This window comes from Cyanistes caeruleus, chromosome 4 (assembly GCF_971803275.1).
Source record: "Cyanistes caeruleus chromosome 4, bCyaCae1.hap1.1, whole genome shotgun sequence".
Lineage (NCBI taxonomy): Eukaryota > Metazoa > Chordata > Aves > Passeriformes > Paridae > Cyanistes > Cyanistes caeruleus.
The window spans coordinates 6018608-6039953 of record NC_141704.1 but is presented as its reverse complement, the minus strand read 5'-3'; the positions used below and the strand labels follow the sequence as shown (position 1 = coordinate 6039953).

At 41.0% G+C, this 21346-nt stretch overlaps 1 protein-coding gene across 26 annotated transcripts in view; it reads right to left on the bottom strand.

Moving 5' to 3' along the window:
- CELF2 (CUGBP Elav-like family member 2) overlaps positions 1-21346 on the bottom strand; it is a 451050-nt gene that overhangs the window by 91397 nt on the left and 338307 nt on the right. For all 26 annotated transcript variants that reach the window (XM_023918764.2, XM_086886453.1, XM_023918759.2 and 23 more), the window contains one exon: positions 9746-9828. In XM_023918764.2, the coding sequence (XP_023774532.1) occupies positions 9746-9828 (83 nt within the window). The remainder of the gene's footprint in view (positions 1-9745; positions 9829-21346) is intronic.

The following is a 21346-nucleotide window of genomic DNA, read 5'->3' as shown; positions in this document are numbered from 1 at the left end:
AATGGGTGAGCATTTCTGGGATGAATGATTGAGGCAGTGTATTAATGTGATTCCCTGACACATTGTAAATTCCATTTGCAAAGAAGCAAAGTTCCTTATTTTAAGCCCTTCTTGCATATCCCTACCCCCTCGATGGCAGATAGACCATCTCCGAGTTACAATGGGGCGAGAGCTGGGATTGACTGCAGACTGCTTTAATGCCACTCTTAATGACAACTTGTGAAGATTAGGAAGTTGTCAGAATCAGATATCAGCAAAAGCTCCAGCTTGCTTTGTGAAGTCAGTCTGAATTAATTAATGGGTAGCTTTCCTTTGATATCGCTTTGATATTTGGCTGCAGCTGGATAAAAATCAACCACAAAGGAAGCTACATTTTGTTTACCACTGCTTAAGACTCTGTTTAGCTCAATGTGATTTTTTTTTTCTTTTTGCAGTTTTTACTTTTTTAACTTCCCTGGCACAAGGCAATAGATACAGACTTTTTGTTAATAAATGGAGTTATGATGGCATCTTTTTTAATGACTGTTTCTCTCTGCTCCTGTAGATAGTCAGACTACCCTCTGGTAGCAAAGCCATTACTGATTTCAGCTCAGCTGAAGGAGAAAAGATAGACCATTCCAAAAGTGAGACAAATAGTAGCTTTCTCCCTCTGTTAGTGCTTTTCCTGTTAAAAGGTATTTGACACTTCAATTGTAGAATCATAAAATCAAAGAATCATTGAATCATAGAAAGGTTTGGGTTGGAGGAGACCTTAAGGATCATTCAAGCTTCCATCTCCTGCCATGGGCAGGGACACCTTCCACTAGACCAGGTCTGTCCAAGCCTCTGTACCCTCACAGTAAAGAATTTCCTCCTAATGTCTAATCTAAACTTACTCTCTTTCAGTTTAAACCCATTCCCCTGTGTCTTGTCAATAATAGTTGCTCTCTGCTTTAGGGGGTGCTGACCACTCCACACACTGACAGCCTAAAACAAGCTCTGCAACTACATGTCCTCCGTGTGTTTCCAGGGTGGGAATTCATGGTCCATTTGAGCATCTCTAAAGGATTTGAATGTCTACCAAGACAATCAGATGAACATGTCTGTACCAAGACTGGTGCTTGCACCCAAATGATTCCCCATGTACTCCTGGCAGCCCCAGTGGCCCTGCTGGCCAGAGGAGAAAGGACTTCTCTGCACAGCACAGGGCAAGAGCAGACAAAAAAAGTGGCTCTTCCAACTAAGCTGATGAAGATGACAATTTCTTCCAGAGAATGAGCAAAAAATAAATTATGTCTCTGAATCTGGGAAGAGTGTTTTTAATTAGGCAGAATAGGATTGTACAAAGTGTATTATTAGAGCAGGAGACTCAATCAGACCACCCAGTTTCACCTGTTTTTTGTAGTGTTATGGGGTTTTTGAGCACCACAGAGAAGACAGAACTTCTGTTTTCTCTCTTATCATGTACACTGTCCCATTCAGCAGTACAGTGCACCTGCCCAGTGGGATTCATTACCTGACTGCGATGGGGGAAACTGGCTGGGGCTACCTGAGCTTCCTGCACCACCACAGAAGTGCAAACACACAGCCAGCACTGCATCCCTTCAACAGCAATGGACCACAGAGCAGAGGTGTTTGAAGGAAGCAGCCCAACTCACAGGGTTGGACACAACTGCAGGAAGATGTTGAACAAACATTCTCTCTAATACAAACATGCCATGAGGCCTGGCTCCTTAGTCATAACATAGCTCAGATCCACAGGTGTCTAACACTGCTATCAAGGCAGGTAAATGGCATCCAAGGGCACCTCTAATGATGTTGCTTCCTGATGCCTGCAACTCTTTTCATGATTTTCCTTTCTAATTTCCTATTGTAGGAGTAGTCAGACAGCTAGGAAGGCTCCCTGAACCAGCTTTTCATTACGAAGACAATTTTAATAGCTCGTGTCGTGCTGTTAATGAGGCTGACTGAAGCACCTGTACTTTCTGTTCCAGATAGCAGAAAACAGCTAACACCAGCAGGAGGATAAATAGCTGTTTAAGAGAGTGCCTGGGCTATTGTCCTTAGCTAAGCATCCCACCTACATCTTGGTGAGCTTTGCAATACCCTGGAGTACTCCAGTGATGGCCTCTTGATTTTCTTCAGAGATTTTGATTCTGAAGTGCACAGCAAAAGGTTCTCCAAGTCAGTGATTTTTGGGTACTCAGCTTAAAAGTGATATCCTGTGAACTGATCCTCCACCCTCACCGAATAAGATGTTCTAAGTTGGACAAAAAGGTCTGGAGGAATTTTACAGAGTGGTGACCTCAGCTGGTCAAAGTTATGGAAACCAGAGGTAAATCCCAGTGTCACACGCCAGAACGGTTTGGCCTTTAGGGGATGAGCTTCACATTAGTGAATTTTTCTGAAGTCAAGCCATTATTATGCATTGCTTACTTTCCATCCCAATATTATTAGACTGCAAAACAGTGAAAAAAAACCCAAAACCTGAACTACTCCAAGAGTTCTCTAAAAAAAAGCTAGTGTGCATCTAACTGCTTTTGCAGCTGGGCCAATGTGCTCCTGTTTTCCAGCAGGAAAAGAAACAACCTGATATGGATGTTTAGGATCTAAACCAGCTCACTGAGGCCCATGCCCTGTGCAGCTGTGCACCCTCCTGACATACCAGAGGTCATCACTCCCTGCCATCCCAGGTAAGGCAGGTCAAGGTTTAGCCACCTTGTCTCAGTGCCTCAGCACAGCATCTTCCTGCACTACTCTGTTCCTGGAGAGTCTCTTCAAAATGTTTGAACAAAATTCTTACTACAGCATGAACTCATATCCAGATATCACAGTACCTGAGTCACAGCCCTCAGTACCAGGCAACCAACTGCTGTTCCTTGCTTTCTCTCCCTCCCATCAGAACCTAATACTTTCAAACAGCTGGAACAGCTTCAAGAGGAGAAATGGTGATCCTAATCTTAACTAAGTCCAATGGTGAAGGCTCTGTTAGGTCAATCCAAGCTAAATCCTTTCAATAAACAAGGCAGAGAGGATATGAACTGCATTCTCCTTGCATGCCAGAAAGTTATCCTAATGATGAGGTTGTGAATTTGGTGAAGGCAAATTTGACCTTCTAGCCCTCAATGAGAAAAAGGGAAAATATAATTATGAACTAAATGTTTTGCTCAGTTTAGAGAAGCTATTTTCACTTGGTGAAAATTTCCCTCTCCCTACGTCTGCACAACACTCACCATTCTCCCATTAAGCTGCAAGTTCAGGTACTTACAGAGATTTCACTGGGTTCCTAAGTCACTTTTTTCCATTTCATAAATCTGGAGCTGGTGATCCATTCTGTGTTTCACAGAAATGGTAGGTGTAAACACAACTTTTCTGCTAAGGTATCTGAACTTAGTACAAATACACATTTCCACTGAAGTGGCAGTCAGGGCAACATTATTTTTTGAGAAGCAGGGGTAGAAGTGGTATTTTTGAATAGAAACAACTACCCACATGTCTTCTGGGCTGGGCAAAGTGTATCAAGTGTGTTCCTTTGCACAGTATTTTAAAGGAAGGAATGGGCCAGATTAACTTTCTCAACATAATTCAATGTCTTATAGTTCACTTCCTTGGAAAAGATGCTCCCTGGGAATTCTCCTCTTTCCCATCTGGTTATTTTTATCACTTAAGCAGTTCTATACTCTTTGGATCCTTCATTAAACAGCATTTGGCCATACTATATGGGTACTGAATTAGTTTAATTTGTCATCATAAATCAATCACTGCAAAACCTTAACTAAGTTAATTGCTCTTTGAATTCCCTTTCTGTTTGTCAAAATCTCTCAGAGTCACTGATATATCATATTCAGGCTATTATTCAAATCATAGTGGATGATTACCTTTTTATTACAGGTAATTTTTACATAATGTTCATACAGTACTGACAAACCATAAGGCTTAAAACAGAGAAGGGAACTGGATATCACTGAACTACTCCAGAAAGGAGTGTCAGGATAGTCATTAGAAAGGAGTTCATGATGTAAAGCGAAAACCAGAAATATATTTGGGGTTTTTTGGCTTCTTGTTGGAAGCAAGTGAATTCTCAGCAAGTGAATGAGGTTTCACAGTATGTCGTCATGGGTGCCTGCATTTTGGACCAGATTATTCTGATTATTATTTTTCATATTCAACACCCCTAAGTGGACTTTGAGGTTTCCTTACAGCCAGTACACAACGTGTGTGCAAAGTACTCTTTAAGCCAGTCCTGCTTTCCTGTGATGTAAAAAATGTTTAATAAAATCAGTAGTGATTTTTACAATGCAAAAATTAAAAATGTTTTCCTTGACAACATCTGGCAAAAAAGGAAGCCATGAATATTTTAGAAAAACAGTTCCTACAAACTCCACTTTGCTGTTAAAATACTAAGAGCTTTCTCAAAATGGTATTTCTTCCTTGTTAAACCCTTAATCAAATCAATTCATACAGCTAATGTCCTAATTTCATGCCAGAACTTCAATACAAAAAGTTAGCTGCTACTTGGAATATGTATATCCCACTTGAAATAAGAACCATGTAAACCATGATTCTGTTAAAAGCATGGGGGTGCAGTGTGGGCTGTTAATTATTCTTGTGATAAAGTTAGATAGGAGGATATATAAAAAAAATGTACATAAAGACAAAAAATAACCCTTACCATGTCCAATAAGTCTAAGTTCAAACACAGAACAAAGACTCCAAAGAGGTCTAGGTGTAGATTTTACAAATGGATGCCCATTGCTTCCTGACTTCAAATTGCATCTGCATGACATTAAAGGTGCATTTATTCAGCTATTTGGCTCCAAGATCCAAACAATATATAGTGCTCTTGTGTTACCTATCTGCACTTAACCCTTGCCAGGAAATCCTGCCAGGTTCACTTGTCAGCAAAACAGAGAACATTCTGTTTTAAAAATAAAGTATGTTAAATTGAAAACAAAGAACAAATGTCAGTGCCATGAAGGCAGTTAAAGCAGTTCCTGAATACAGCTCTTTGAGGTTTGCCCTCTATACAAAAGCCAATTTTCACTAAGCAGCAAATTAGAGCATGGGGGAACCAAGATTATTACATCTAACTGAAGGTACAGAATAAATTCAGATGGGTGGAATTTATTGGATTACTCTGTTTAGGGAATAGAAGTTAAACACCTCTAACGAAGCCATGAGATTCTTAATGAAGATGAGACTAGTTAAGGCCTCAGTTCTACATCTCATCCCAAAGAAGCCCATTTCTAAGATCATTATTACATTCAAATTGAGGTTTTCCCTTTTCTCCCTTCTGCCTTTTAAAACAAAATCCAAATGAACACTCCAAGAAAACCTGTCTCTAAGCTGAATAATATAAACCACATCCCTATGAGCTGTGAGGGTATCAGCAACCTGCTCTCATGCTATGTTTGAAAAGACACATCTGAAAATTCATGCTGTTCATTTGCAAGACATAAAAGCTACTTGTGATGCCAGCACCAAGTAAACAGAAGAGAACCGTCCCTGTTCCGTTGATCTGTATCATATATCATAACAATATGTCTGTATTTCTCAAACACTGCATATCTGCTTCTCTGCCTAGTAGCAATCGTACATAACAAGTGATATCTAAATACATATTTCAGGAAAGATAAAAGCTCCAATATATGACAAGGAATATTATGACTAACAGAGAGATTATATTAATCATGAATAAAAAGATGATGTTTGATCCTACTTGTGCAGAAAGTTTTTAAAATTTGTTTTAAAAAATCTTTTAAATGAATTTCTATCCTCAAGGAAAATGATTAAAACCAGAAAAGCCTTGAGATGTCAGCTGGTGACATGTTTTTCTTCTTTATCTTTCTTTTTTTGTTGTTGTTGCTGTGAAAAAAAAAATAAATCTGAGAGAATACAGCAAAGTGCATCATTAACTTCTTATTAATTTTATAATACAAAGGCAATTCAGTTAAAATAGTAGTGCTGCAACTTTAAATTACAGAACTAGCTTGGTATTTAATGAGAGATTTAGCACAGCGGGGTTTCTGTTAAATTAAGTTGTGCCTTCACATCACAGTGGGAAAACAGGTGTATATTGGTTTAGAATTATGGAAATGTTGACTAATTCCAAGGCTTGTAATCAAACAGCAAGGCACCCTGCAATATTTTCTTCCAAGATTCTGCATTAATCATTTATGTCTGGTCTTATTTTCTTCATGTCCACTAAAAGGGTGCAGCTCAAAGGAGCAGATCAAGCACTGGTGTTTTCATGTCTCTGTTAAGGATGAGGTCCAGGCAAAAAGCAGAGATAGAGACATAGCACTGCAGGCTTTGCTCAAAAAGCTACTTAAATTAAACTACACATGCAGCCTTGGAAGGGGCATAAATTTCACACTAAACCCACACTTTTTTGGCTTCACCGGTGCTGATCCAAAACCTGCTTACTGAGCTACATGGAGCAAGTCTGCATTTAAGAAATGAAGAGACTAAACCCAGAAATAATCTAGGCTCTATCAATAATGAGCATAGAGCTATTCTCCTCCACACCTCTGCAGCAGTGCAGGTTACACCTGAGTGCAGGTAAAACACAGATGAGTTCCAACAGCCACAGCATCCCTGCAGCCCCCTGCTCCTGCCTCTGCCAGGTTTCCTTACCTTACACTAATAAATCACCTGCCTTTGCCTCAGATTTTCTTCCTGGGCTATTTAAGGATGCCTTATCCCATGCATGGTGGTATGACAGCAAAAGGGGAAGGCACGGACTCTTTTGTTTACAGGAGACACCTTATTACTGAACCTCCTACTGACCATACCTCGCTTACTGGAAGCAAGCTGACACTTGATGCCCAAATGAACCTGATCCAAATTCATCCCTTGTTGTAGCTCTGACAGAATATTGGTTCCATTTGCTCTGAGACTATTTTACACACGGAACTATCCACTACTGATCCCTGCTTGTTTGGTAAAAGCTGCTTAGCAGGCAGGAAGAACACCACAGAAATCGCTAAAATTTATATAGGAGAACCCTGCTAACGTGAAGCATTTCCAGCACATGGGTCACAACTCTAAAGTGTGCTTAAATTAAGTTATTTTGGGAATACACAGATGCGGCATAACAGTATCCCCATATATATGCTGAATGTCAGCATACTGCATGTGCAAAACATAGAATCTGTCATAGAATATATGCTGAATCATTCTGAAAGACAAGTAGTAGAAATGTATTCAGGTTGCTTCTCTTTGTTAGAGGCTTCCCTTTAAAAAAGAAGGTATAGCAACTTACCTCATAGTAAAATCTAAACATCTCTGGCTGTATCAGGAGTATTTTTAAAGCCAAGGCCTCAGAGTCATGGAAATGCAATTTCCACATATCCTTAAAAGAAAACTTTATAACCTCATAGGTTTTTTTTCCTGTCAGGACAGGAAAAAACAGCTTGGAAAGATAAATCTTAAATGACAAAGAGCTAGAGAGGGCTTTAGAAATTTTTTTTTTATTTTGAACCTTATTTTAAAAGCATCAAAACACTAGCATCTTTAACTGCTGCCTGCTCATTAGCTGTGCAAAAGTGGGGGAGAAAATAATGCCCTGCTCAAGTAAGATGCAATGCAGAGCTGAGCCAGCTTTGTCACCTGTACGTGGGGAAGTCAGAGAGGGAATCTGCCCCTCCAAGTCACCCACTGGGATAGATAAGATCTCTCAAAACACAGCAAGCAGCTTGAGGGACTCAGGGAAGAACAAAGAAAAGTAAAAGCAGCTGAGGGAGCTGTATTTGTTTAGCCTGGAGAAAAGGAGGCTTGGGGTGACCTTATCACTCTCTTCAGCTCCCTGACAGGAGGGTGTAGCTAGGTGGGGGTCAGGCTCTGCCCCCAGGAAATCAGGGACAGGATGAGAAGACATATCCTCAAGCTGTACCAGGGGAGGTTCAGGCTGGACATCAGAATGAATGTCTTCACTGAAAGGGTGGTCAAGCATTGGAACAGGCTGTCCAGGGAAGTGGTGGAGTCACCATTTTTAGAAGTGTTAAAAAAAAACCCAACCTGAATGTGGCACTTAGGGCTGTGATTTAATAGACATGGTGATTTTTGGTCAAAGTTTGTACTCAATGATCCTGGAGGTCTTTTCCAACCCTTATGACTCTCTGATAGTATGATTCTAAACAGACTCTGTCTAATTCTAAGGGGGGTGATGGGTAGATCTTGTGGTAGATCTTGAAGGATGCTATCTGGGCAGGGTGCTGCTCCAGCAGCTTGGGATACCTCCATCCTACCCAGCCAGTCCACACAGCCATTTAACTCAAAGCATGATGGAGAGCAATTACTCAGTGAGTTGGTTTAGGTGCAACATTGAATGGGGTTAGAGAGCTCTCATCCAAGGGCTCAGCATTTTCTGGCACTGGGGATGGGAACCAACAACTGGGGTTGCAGAGCCAGAGGGTGCTGAAATTCAGCCTGAGCTCCAAAGAGGACTCAAAGGGAATTGTCCCTCAGAGACTTCCTTTCTCTCTTGAGGATGGCACATCCGTCCTCTACACCCTCAAGTGCCAAGACTCCCACTGGGAGGTTTGTAAAATCTTGATACTGTCCCTTGCAAGGACCAGTTGCTGGAAAACATAATTTGAAGTGCCACAACTTCCCTCTCCTGTTTTCCTGTGGCTGGCCTACCTTTGCAGTTTTCCTACCACCATTCAATGCCATGAAGCATTTTCATTCCAAATGATGGAGGACTCCCATTTTACCTTTGGCAGGGCTCAGGGGTAACTGTCCCATGACAGCACCTCTGTACACTGGTCATTTCCATGATGCATGAGATGGCTTTCCCAATAGAAAATCACTTGCACAAAGTGAACTGGACAGATATAATTTTTCAAACACAGAGTGTCCAATTTTACACACAACACATAGGAACTAAGGGAGATATTGGCTATATAACTGTCAGTCCAGGCAATGTTCTATTTATTTACACAGTGTATTTATTTATTTTCATGTCTGTAACCATACACTACAAACATATACTTGAACACTTCTCCTGAATCAAGAGGGATATATCTCCATCCTTTATATTTTTTCTCTTCCATCCTCAAAGTATTCAGCAGAAGAAATGAAAATGGTGGTACAAGAAGATTTCAGAGTTAAGACATGCAATTACCAGTGATATACTTCTCTCTAGCCCTGTAATTTAAATATAAAATACCAGAGGAAAATGCAAGGTACAGTTTGTACAGCACAACCACAACTATTTGGAACACTGGTGCCAGTGGGAGCAGGTGGTGAGGAGAGGTGATACCAGGAGACAGGATGACTCTGTGCAAGCAGCTATGGGGTACCACACTCCACAACACCGTGAGATATGCAGGTTGTTTACAAACCATGTGGATAAAGGCTGCATTTAACAAAGTTTGGCTTTGTCTTTTCCTTGCTAAGTCTTTTCCTCTTCTTTCCCTTTTCAAGCATGAAGCCCCAGTGGTGAAGTGTTTTTCTGCCATATGTTTTCTCTCCTCCCTCCCCCTTAAATAAATTTAAAAAGGGATCCACATTGCACTCTGGACACTGTCTCTAGTCAGCAGGAATCAGTACCTTTTCCAGCCAAGTGACTTTCTAGAGTACAGTAACTGCCTTTGGACATGATGCCATTGCTACAGGACTGGCACCAACACAGGACATGCCATCAGCTTATCCACCCTCCTTGCAGAGGTCAAGGTCATTTGAGGCACCAAGCAGCATTGAGAGAAAAAGGGCTATTTTTCTTTCAATAAAATAATTAGGATCAAAAAGTAAATGTACTCACCCCAGGTAAAGTTTTAATATTGTGCAGTGCATTCTGTGCCTCAAGAGCAGCTTTTCTTGTATAAAATGTTACGAAACAACAACCTATAGAGAGAAATGAAAAGCTTTCAGAAATTAGTGAGTATGATTTGTGAGAGTACAATAGGGAGGGAGAAAAAACAGTGGTTGAACAACACATTATGAAAGCTGGAAATGTGAATTATCCTGAGGCGCCTGAATGACATGAATAAAAGAAAGCTTGTATGGTTTAAAATAAAAAATCCCCCCCTGTGCATTGCATCTATAGCACACCTGTATTGTTAGTGAGCTGTAATCACTTAGAAATTGTTAACCAAAATCCAATTGGCTTTGTACATTGTAAATAAGGTTATATTTTTCTGAAGGCTCCCCATTATACTTTGAATATAAGCAACATGGCAAAGCCAAGCAGCAGGAATTCATTGTTACGTTCCAAACAGAAAATCAGGCTAAAGCAGGACCTTATTTAAAGGGCTTTATACAAAAGAGCTAAGGTTGGTTCCCTCCTTTCCTTGAAACCAGGCAGGACTGCAGGTGGAACACTCATCTCAGTTTCAAGAATGAAAAACAAGCTACAGGTGAATTCACCACTGCTGGGATAGTGGAGGCTGCTGATGGCTGACAGCATTAAGGGAGGCTCTGCTCTCCCTGCAGCTGCCAAATTTTCAGTAGAGCAGGTAGTTTTAGTTGCCTTAATCCTGTGGTTTCCTTTTGACAGTATGATCCAGCCAGGTGATGTGTGGGACCAAACATGGGTTGCTGTCACTTTATCCATTGCAAACATGTAAAGTAGCTTTTTCTGCAGCACACAGAACCCAGGCAGCTCAACACCAGTCCCAGGGTGAGGCCAGGGCTCACAGGCAGATCCTCAGGGAAGAGCTATAATGTCACAGGCAGGGGACAAAACACAAGGACTAGGGTTTGCCTGTAATTCCACATGGCAATGAAGTCTGCTCCTTGGCAGATGAGATGTTTGCTGCAGATGGGGTGTTTGGTGACCCAACTGCTTTGGGGAGAGGGAAAACATTCTGGGCAATTCTGGCTGGGGGGCAGAAGTGGCTCCTGAAATAAAAACCTGCTTCGCATGAAACAGGATGATGCAGGTCTTACTGATGAATCAGAAAACAATCCTGTTCTCTTAATCACAGTCAGAGATTTGTTACAACTCCAGAGAAATGTCAAAACCAATCAGTAAATAAAAGAAACCCTGGCTCATGAGCCTTGGTGCTCCCTTGGAGCCTGACACACATAAAATAATCTGTGCTTCAGGCAGTGAGCAAAGATGATGTTTGTATCAACTCCCTAATGTTGGCCAAGGTGAAACATCCCAGCCCACCTGACATTCCTGCTTGTGTTCAACCCTGCCCCATCTCTGTAATGGCAAAGGACATGGGGAGAAGGTGTGCACAGCAGCACACAGAAAACATTGGAAGTAACCATGTGGAGTGGACCACTTTGGAAGGAAGGGCTGAATCCAGAAAGGGCCCCTCCACTGCCCCTTGCTTGGCTCAAGCTGTGCTTGGCATTGGGAATGCTCCCCCTGGCTCTGCAGCCAGGCCAGTGACAACCATTACCCTGGTAACAAGCAAAGGTGACCATGTATTCCCAGCTGGAACACAGCAAGTCTATCCCTAATACACAAAATCACTTGCAGGCACAGCAAAACATGGGCACCAGGTAATGCAGACTTAACACAGCTGAGAGGAACATTTTTCATGCTGCCAACAGGTTCTTTAAAATTTCACACTTTATGATGGAGATGGTTTAGTAATTATTTCAGTAAGCGGAACACTGTTTGCAGGGATGCGTGCTAGAGACAGGCATAGCCTGTTAAGGTTTGTGTTTCCTGTAAGTGTTTCTAAACCTTCTGTTTCACTGGAAAATTATGAAAATTTGAATTATTTTGCCCCAAATGAAAATGAGAAAAAAAATCCAAGTTTGTGACATTTAATAGTGTGATTTTGAGACAATACTGCAATATCTTTCTATCCTGTCAGCCAGCTCCAAGTCTATCTTCTATTGTTTCTTCTTTCGGTTTATTAGCTTTTTAATATAAGGCTTTTTAACCAGGAGTGAGGATTCAGAGGGGAAAATATCAAGCTGTAATCACAACTTTGCAATTGCTATGTCCTTTTCCATGGGCCCGAAGAGTTTCATTTTAGATTTCAGCTCTGTGGGTTCATTCCGATAAGGAGAAATTTGAAATCTATTGGTTTATCATTCTTGGCACTACTTGAAAGAGCTGCACTTGAAAGATGAATATGCTGTGAAACACCCTTTAACTGATCATTTTTGGGAAGTAATAGCTCAGGAGAGAAAAGTGTTTCTGTGAATGAGGGCCGGAAGAAACAGTAGCTTAATGGGAAACGTGCAGATGTTTCAGGCAGGTCATTGGACCTTGACAAAAATAGAGACTTCTAAGCTCAAAGATTGACACATCTGAAAATGCTTACGGATAAAATTTTTCTCAGGACACATTTGGCTCATATCTTCTTAAATACAACAAACCCCACAACAAGAGCTTTGCTGTGGTGTGAGGGGGACATGGACATCTGCTTGTGGACAGCTGATTTTGAAGGAATCTGCCAAAGAGGTCATTCAAAAAGATAAGTCAACAGTGAGGAACAGAAAAGGCAATTGTCCATGCTTCCCCAAGGAAATGCTGTAGCCCAGCCTATGGATTTTCCAGAGGTGCTGCAGGCATGTTACAGAAACTGCATTGAAGAGGCCTCCCAATGTAAAATCCTTTGGGGTCAGTACGTAGAAAAAGTACCTGGAATATTGGAGGGGAAGATGCCTGTGTAATAGGACAGGGCTAATCTGTGCTTTAGGACTGGTAGCTGTCCCCCTGCTGAAAGGCAAAGAGGCAACGAACTTCCTTCTTCCATTTTACTGAAGAAAATGTATTATTGCCAAAGACAAACAAGTGTCCCAGCTGGAAAAGAAAAAGTATGTTTTCTACTGAAAGAAAATTAAAAAAATATAACCTTCCTCTTCAGGCCTATAATCTTAGTTTCATCACCAACAAACTCAACAGCAGCTTGAACCACAACTAGATTTTCTGACATCCAGATAACTCAGAGCCTGGCTTATAACCTTCTCCCCTCCTAGTCAGGACAACTTAAAAGGTGAATTGGTTTGTGGACATGGTTCTGCCAGTCCTCAACAGCATGAAATACAGCCCAGTTTAACTCCACACAGGTTAGTGCATTCTTGCCCACAGGCAGAGGAGCTCATGCTGCCAGTCAGTGCCTCCAGAGCAGCAAATCTCCCACGCTCTGCTAAGCTGGTTGTGCTCTACTTGGAACAGTATTTACTACAGCGTAAGGCATTTCTTCTTTGTACCTTGAAAAAAATTCTGAATGAATCATGCAGATCCCTACAGTCCCTTAAGGACATCGGCAACAACTTCATGGCTATCCTGCCAGATGCTTGAACAGACTGAATAAAACCTGCCACTCCATGCTGCTCGGCGTTTAATGGCAACAAATGGGATGCCTGAGAAACAACAGCAGAAAACAGCCCGACTTCTCCAGGCATCTGACGAGCAAACGCTGCTGCAGCGTGGACACTACAATGCTCAACTTCAACACCTCATTAAAGAAAGGGAAAAGATCTCTTACTTCAGCTTGTTTTCATTCTCTCTCTCTCTTCCCCTCCTCCCCCCTTCCCCTTTTTTTTAGTTTTTTCAAAGGAAATTTAGTGCCAGAGAAAGACCTCAAGGTCCCAGCCATTGGGAGAGAGTTGACACATTCAATTCTCCATGACACATTCAATTCACAAGCCCTTGCTCAGGCTGCCAAAGGCACCAATTAGCACCAGTGGTAGAGATTTTATTTATTTAATTTCCACAGAAACCTGTTTAGCAAGACAGTGACAGGGACAAACAGCCTTGTGTATGGCTAGAAACAGCTCTATGTGAGTCACTGTCAAAGATGGCAGCAATGGATTACAGGGGAATCCATTACAGGAAGCCTGGGGTTCACTGAAACCATCATTCAGAAGCAAAGAATGGGAAAAAGATCAAGTGGTGAGGACTTTCATACCACAGTAGCCGTGGTTTTCTGCTGACAGTGAATTTGGGTTTCTTGAGGACTTTATGGAGCTACGACAAATTGCAGCTTTCACCATGAAATGTCAAGAAATGCCATTCCTCCTGTAAGCAAGAGGATTTTTTCAAAGAGCTGTGAGTGACCCCATGCAATGGGGCTTCTCCTCCCATGTGACTTCTGCTTTATGACCCAAATTTGCCTCCCAGCAGAGCAGTCATAGCTTTGTTAGGCTGCAAGATCCAGCTCTACGCCATCTCCAGGAGCTCCGCCATGCCATTATTTTCCTCACTTCCTCCCAATTCAAACACAGACTAATTATACCATGAGAGCTGTTTACATTCCTAATTTTGAACAACTAACAAAGGGAAGCTCTCCTCCACTTGAAGATGTGGCTTACACAGTCCTTGTTGGCATTTAACAGCACTGGGATCTGTGTAAGAGGCTTAATCTCTCAGCCAGGATTTCATGCCTGAATGAATACAGCAACCTCCATCTTGCTTTGGGTGAGAAAAAGTCTTTTACAGCTCCCTAAACTGAATAGACAATTCCTGTGTTAAAGTTAGCAAGAATTACACATGTGCATCTATAAGAGAAAACAACCCTTGGATGTGGACAGGAATTAAAACACGTTCCACAAGATGCTCTGAGGTCTTGATTTGCTTAAAGAAAAATATTCTGCAATCTCCCAGGCCTGAAAATTTAACTTTTTGGAATTAAAAGAGACAAGATACAGGAGGGGGAAAAAAACCAAAAAAAGCCAAACCCATATGTATTGGTCTGATATATTAGTTTCTTTAGTTTTCAACTGTCAAAATTTGTCAGTTTGGATCTCTCCTGTGTTGTGCATATTATCACCTGCTGCCAGTACCTGAACCCTAACCATGGGGTATAGAAATACAAGAGCTTATCAGGGTGCCTGCAAAGACTGCAACAACTTAAAAGTATGAAATTTGCTTTACCTTCTGGACTAATAAAATAAACACTTCAAAACAGCTATAATGATTATCTGATGATTGAACTCTGTATTCTTTTAGCAAGTAATGGAATCCTGGCAGACAAATTCAATTCAAAATACATTCACATTCAGGACATCAACAAAGTCATCATGTTGTGAATTGAAAATTCCTTTAAAGGCTGTGTTTGAATTCTAAGGGGCTGACAGATCAAGGGACTGAAGGCCCTGGAAGGCTAAATGAGTGAAGTCCTGCTATGTTTCTTTCTTTCTGTGAATGAAGCTCACTTTTGTGTGTGCATTTGCAAGCAGAACAGGTGCTGGCTTCATACAAGCCTGGAATCTCAATGGGGACAGTAGCTTCTTGTCAATCCAGCACAGTTCAAGCTAGTTTAAGTTCAGGAGGATTTCTTTTTCTTGCTTTCTTCCCCACTCCAAATGTTTTTCTCCTGATTTCCACATTCACTCATCCACCACCAAAATTTAAACACGACACTAATACAGGGCAGCCTTTAACGAGGTCTCTTGCATTCCAGCCATCCACCTGAACTTTGGAATATGTACTTTGTACATGGCAGAAAGCTGCCTGAACAGCACGATTTCCAACCAAACACACCATGTGTGACCTGCAATGTCATTTTCCAAAAGCCAATGAAGACATTAAAATCTCTTTTCCACTAAAGCCACTGGGAAGACCTATTGCTATAATGAGTTCAGGTGTGTGGTTGGGCAATGAGACTTTTCACTTTGCTTACATTTTATGCAATGCAACGTGAGCCTTGCCTTGCTTTTCTACAGATGTTAGTGCAATTACCTAACCCACACTGAAGACTACTCTAGTATTAGGTGTTACAAGTCTTAGAGATTTTTATTGGGTGGTTCCATCCAAAACCAGAAAAAACCATGAACTCTCTGAAAAGCAAATACAGCCATTCCTGACAAAGACACCCAGTAAGAAAAATCCAACTATTTTTGAAACTCTGCTTATCAGAAGAAGAAGGTGGCTAAGGCAGGGATGTGTTTTGATTCCTACCTGCACCATCCTCATGCTCTATTGTCTGTGGAGTCATGGGAGAGTAAGATGGATTCACTCCCAAAGCCATCCTGATAGAATTGCCGAATACAGCAGAAACCAAACTTTAATGATGCTGCCTCCCAATTAGCTCAGGTTTGCTAATAGTTTGATATAATTGGCACCCTGATGGAAACCGTATTACCAGTCCTGTCACCAGCCAGGAAACCGCACTGCCACTCTAATGACAGCACATATTATAGTGATGCCACTTCTAATATTAATACATTAGCTGAATGTAGGCAAGAGCTCACAAGTGAGAAGGATTCACAGCTGGGACGTGCCAAATTCCACCCTGTGCTCTATTTGTCCTCCTGGTTCCAGCATTCAGGGTGGCAGTGCCCCAGCCCCAGAGTGCCCTGCACTGCACTGCTCGCATTAAAGCACAAATGCTCTAGGCCAGTAACAGCCCCGTAAATGGCCAGTGAAAAATGATCCCATGGAGCTCAATTTTTTCTCTCCATGCCTTGCAAGTTATGACGGCCTTTCTGTTAATTGGCCACAAGTCCTGGTTTGCTGTCAGCCTTCAGCTGCACAGGGGAGCTCTTTTGGAGGAGTCGCACTCTGTCATTCCCATACCCTTGTGAATACAAATGCTCTCTATAAATGTCCTCTGCCTACAAAATGGAAGTGGTCTTTTTTTTTTTTTTTCCCCTTTCTTTATTTCGTTTTCTCTCTTTTTTTTCTTTCTTTTTTTTTTCTTTTTTTTTTTTTTTCTTTTTTGACCTAGATTAAATTTGCTGCATTTTCAAGCCTTTTGGGAAAGCAACTAAGAACTAATATGCACCGGTTCATGTCCCACAACACTTCCCTACCCATTATTATGTAAATTTTGACTAAAGTGCGACACAGATAGAAAAGATATCAAGGGCAAAATTGCCAGAATCTACTTTTCTTGCTCTCTGAAATAAGCCACTTATATTAAACAGTTTTAAATGGCTAATAGCTGTACAAGTATCTGAAGAATTTCAATGTACAATTTTTCACATAGGACAATTACAGCTTTTGCAAATTCCTGAACTCTCCTGCTGCCAGTGTAATGACTGGGAAGCAAATGGCCAGCATGCTGGAACTCTCTGTTTTACGTCTGAAGGAAGGGGCCAACTTCCACACCTGCATCTTGGCAATACTCATATGATATCTGCACTAGATGGTGACAAAGGAGTAAAAAAAAGAAGATGCAGAATTAGATTCCATACATGGTGACAGGGTAAATAAATACTCACAAATCAGGTTTATAGCATCAAGGCAATTTTATGTCATTACAAACTAATCTGTCCCTAAAGAAACCATCCCTGCGTGCTGGGATGGAAGCTGAGCTTTATTGGTCTGGGCTGAGCGGAGTATGAAAGAAATTGCAACATAAACTCAGGAAGTGCTGTGAAGACAGAGCTGAGCAGTCAGTGGCACTGAACCTGCACATCAGCACTGCAGCAACACCATGATCTACAGGGGACCTGGCCTGGAATGTTCATCCTTTGCCAGCCTGTCCAAGCACCCACCCAGTGTAAAACCCTAGGGAAAGCCATGGAGATGGAAGGCTACCAGCATCAGTGGGAAAATCAAAGCAGCAGCTCAGTACCTCCTGTCAAGTTCATACTTGGTCCATTCACATTTCTAGATCTCAGGAGTGGAGAGTAACTGGGATCTCTACATCAGTCCATATGGGTTACAATAAAAACTGCTTGTCAGAGCTTTTGGACAAGAAATTCTCAAGTAAGTAGGACTGCAGGGGGAGAGGGTGGGGAAATGGCATTCCAGCCTGTAGCTCTGTGAGGGGGTGTCCCATAGGAAGTTACTGCGCTTCCCACTTGTAAAATATAGGAAAGAATATATGCAAAAGACAATATTTTTTTTTTTTAAACTTGAAATAGTTTTAAACAAGGCCTGCCACTATGTATATATATTGTATCAAGACAGAAATCTTGGAACTGGGGGGACACTGAAATAAAGCAACAAAAAATGAAAATAAAAATGATAATGTATTTCTTATACTGCCTTCTTGTCATTTCCCCCTTACCTTCTTTTCCTTCTTATTCTTGCACTAATGCTCCTTAATCTTGAATTCACTTTCTTCTTCCCTCAAATAAATTCTTATTTTTTAATTTGTAGCAGATTTCCCTTTTCTTTGGCCAGGTAAAAATTACTGACTTGAGTTTAGTGGCTTTAAAATGAACTAACATGTCCTCTATGCAAGTTAACCCCTAAGTCTGACCATCTGCTAAATGCATCTTTGGATGCAGCAGAGAAAGAGGGTTCAGAGAAGAGATGCTAAAAAAAAATACAAAAATTAAGATGTCCTCCCTTGTTAATCCATACTTGCAGCAGAAAACTGCTGTGACACTGTATTTCAGTTCAAAAAGACTCTACAAAGATCATGTTTACATAAATTAACACAGGCAGGGACACATCTTTGCCTGATATAATTTCAAAAGCCCATTGTCTTTCAACTCTGCCACTCACTAGTAGCAAATCAAACTTCCCAGCACACACGTCTTGTAGTCCTGGATTTCCTTCTAGTTTTTCTTTCATTCAAGTGCTTGAGAAAGATCACTGAAAACTGGCTTTTCCTGATAAGACTTCCAGATCACTGCTCTGATGAAACCTCTAATTGCACTGTGACTCCTGAGAAGCCATTCGAGTCCTAGTTCAACTAGGAGCCAACTCTGTAGGGAAAAATACTCAGAATAGAAGAGCTTTACCATAAAATTATCCCTTCAAAAGAATCAAATATTTGAGAGTTATTTGCAATTTATAAACTTTCCCTTTGAAAAACATATGTTCTGGACTGGAAATTGCCTTCACTGGTTAAATGCTAAAGGTATCCTGGCCTGCATCAGGCAGAGCAGGTCAGTGGAGGTGATCCTTGCCCTCTGCTCAGTCCTGCTGAGACATATATGGAGTTCTGAATTTTTTTCCTGTTTGAAGAGATGTGGACATACTAGAGAAAAAAACATTGGAGGAAGTAAAGAAGATTGAGCTTTCTAAGTGGTCCAATGACAGGACAAGAGGCCATGGCTACAAATTAAAATACAAGAAATTTTACTTAAAAATAAGGAATGACATTTTTATTCTAAGGGTGATCAAACACTGGCATGGTTTGCCCAAACAGGCTGTGGACTCTCTCCAGCCCTGAAGATACTAAAATCCTGCCTGGAAACAGTTCTGAGAAACCTGAAGTAGATGACTGTTGTGAGAAGGGGTTGGATAAGATGAATCCCAGAGGTTCTTTCTGACCTCAGCCAGCTTGTGATTCTGTGAAATGGCAATGAACAAATTTAACTGGCATCTGACAACGTCCCTTCTAACAGAGCTTAACTTCCCCAGAAATATATTGCAAACTTATTTAAGTCTAGCAGACAACATCAGTTAAATTACTGTTTTATTGTTGTACCCATCCGTTGGGAACCAGCTTTCATTCACTAGCAAATTTCACACAGTAGATGAGTTTTTTCATAGCAAGAACACAGGAATAAATATTTTTTCTTTTTTTAAAGAAACAGAATCAGAGACCTTATAACACCTTCTAGTACCTAAAGAGGACCAGGATATGGCTGGGGAGGGACTTTGATGAGGGCCTGTAGTGATAGGACAACGGAAAATGGCTTCAAACCGAAAGAGGGCAGGTTTCAGTAGGGTATAAGAAGAAATTCATTACTGTGTGGGCACTGAGACGGAAGAACAGGTTGTTCAGAGAAGCTGTGGATCTCTAAAAGTGTTCAAGGCCAAGGTGGATGGTCTAGTGCAAGGTGATACTGCCCACAACAGGGTGGTTGGAACAAGATGATCTTTAAGACCCCTTCCAACCCATGCCATTTTATGTTTCTATGATGATTCTATATGGTGAACATCCCAGCATGGCAGATATTGCCACTAGCAAATGTCTTGTGTCATACCTTGTTTTTAGAAAGATATCAACACATTTATGAATTCATGATAACACAATGCATTTTTTTTTAAGTTGCAGCTTATCTGATCCTGTTGTAGGTGACATGAAGTTTTTTTAAAACCCCACTGACAGCTTTAAACCTCTCAGCTTGTGCCTTCTAAGGACAGCATAGGAAAAGCCAGAACTAGAAGTACAAAGAGAAAAAAAAGGGGAAAACGCTTAGGGAAAAGGAGTTATAAAAGAAGGTACCCACCGGAAAGATTGCTATTGCTGACACTTCACTCATTTACAAAACAACAACAAAACCTCAACCCTACCCAAAAACTTGGCAAGAACATTGTGCAAGGGGTGTTTTCAGCATTTAGCTGGATTTGGAAGAGTTGGATACCATTTTTGCAAGAGAATCTAAAATCTGACCTTGGATAACTCATTTCTAGGAATAGGGTGTTGAAGTTCTTCTGAAAATAACACTCAATGCCCATCTGAATCTTTCAATGCCTAAATGCTTTTGAACAATCTGGCCTTTCATCTCCCTTGCTCCATCTTTTCCTTGTTAAATAGAAAGAATAAAATGTTCTGAGCTCAAAGGAGTACTCTGAAGAAACCATGAAAAAATAAAAATTGAGGTAAAAAGACACAGCCATTGTAGTGACAATGAGTAACAGCAGAGCACAACGTGCCAGTGCTATGTCCATCTGACTCACTGCAGTCTGTCACACTTCCTCTGAAAGACACCTTATAGGAAATGGAAGAAATCAATACAAGACATTTGAGACAGCTTAAGGAATGCTTGAGTCGCATGGGAAGAAATTCTAGGATAAATATTGCCTCTAAGTGCCCTGAACTTGAATCAACAAATAATTGTTTCCTCCAATACCTCCCCTGCCCCATATTTTGCTGATTTTGGCCAAGTCACCAAACTGCAGGCTCCATTCTCTGCTGGTGGAAGAACTGGCAACACCTCCACTCTCTGTCATGATTTGCTACAACATACTATTTTAATGGAGATAATTTTCAACTATTTGAATTTTCTTTTTCCCTGATAAATACATTTCCCCATCCTTAAAACTTGGGTCTAAATTCACTGTCTGAATCCATCACACTCCCTGCTCCCTTTGCCCAAGACGCAGTCAAACACTTTCAACTCTTTCTCGACTTCAACATCATGAACCCTTGCACATCTCGTATTGATTTCTAGGCATTCACAGCTTCATTCTCACAGGGTCACAGCACATGTCAAATCTTTCCTGCATTGCACCTTCAAGCAGTGTTTCATCTAAGGAGCTTCGCTTTGCCTGAACTTGTTAGCAGTGACACATTTGTTCCCCAATTAGGCTTTCTTTATAATAATAATAAAAATGAAATAGAAGCAATTCCTGGCAACTTTTCTATCTTTCTAGTCAGTTGAAACAATTTTATGCAGATGAAGATACAGCTCCACAGAGCCTTTGAACTTTAAGCATCATCTTTACTTGGCTTTGAACTCTCAACAGGGCCCATGATCTTTCAAAGCAATGTACTCTGCTGTGGAAACTTCAAAAAAGAGGGAAAAAGGCATGGTTAGAAAAAAAATGCAAAAGATGGGTTTTTTTTAATGCTTGATGCTCCTGGAAATAAAT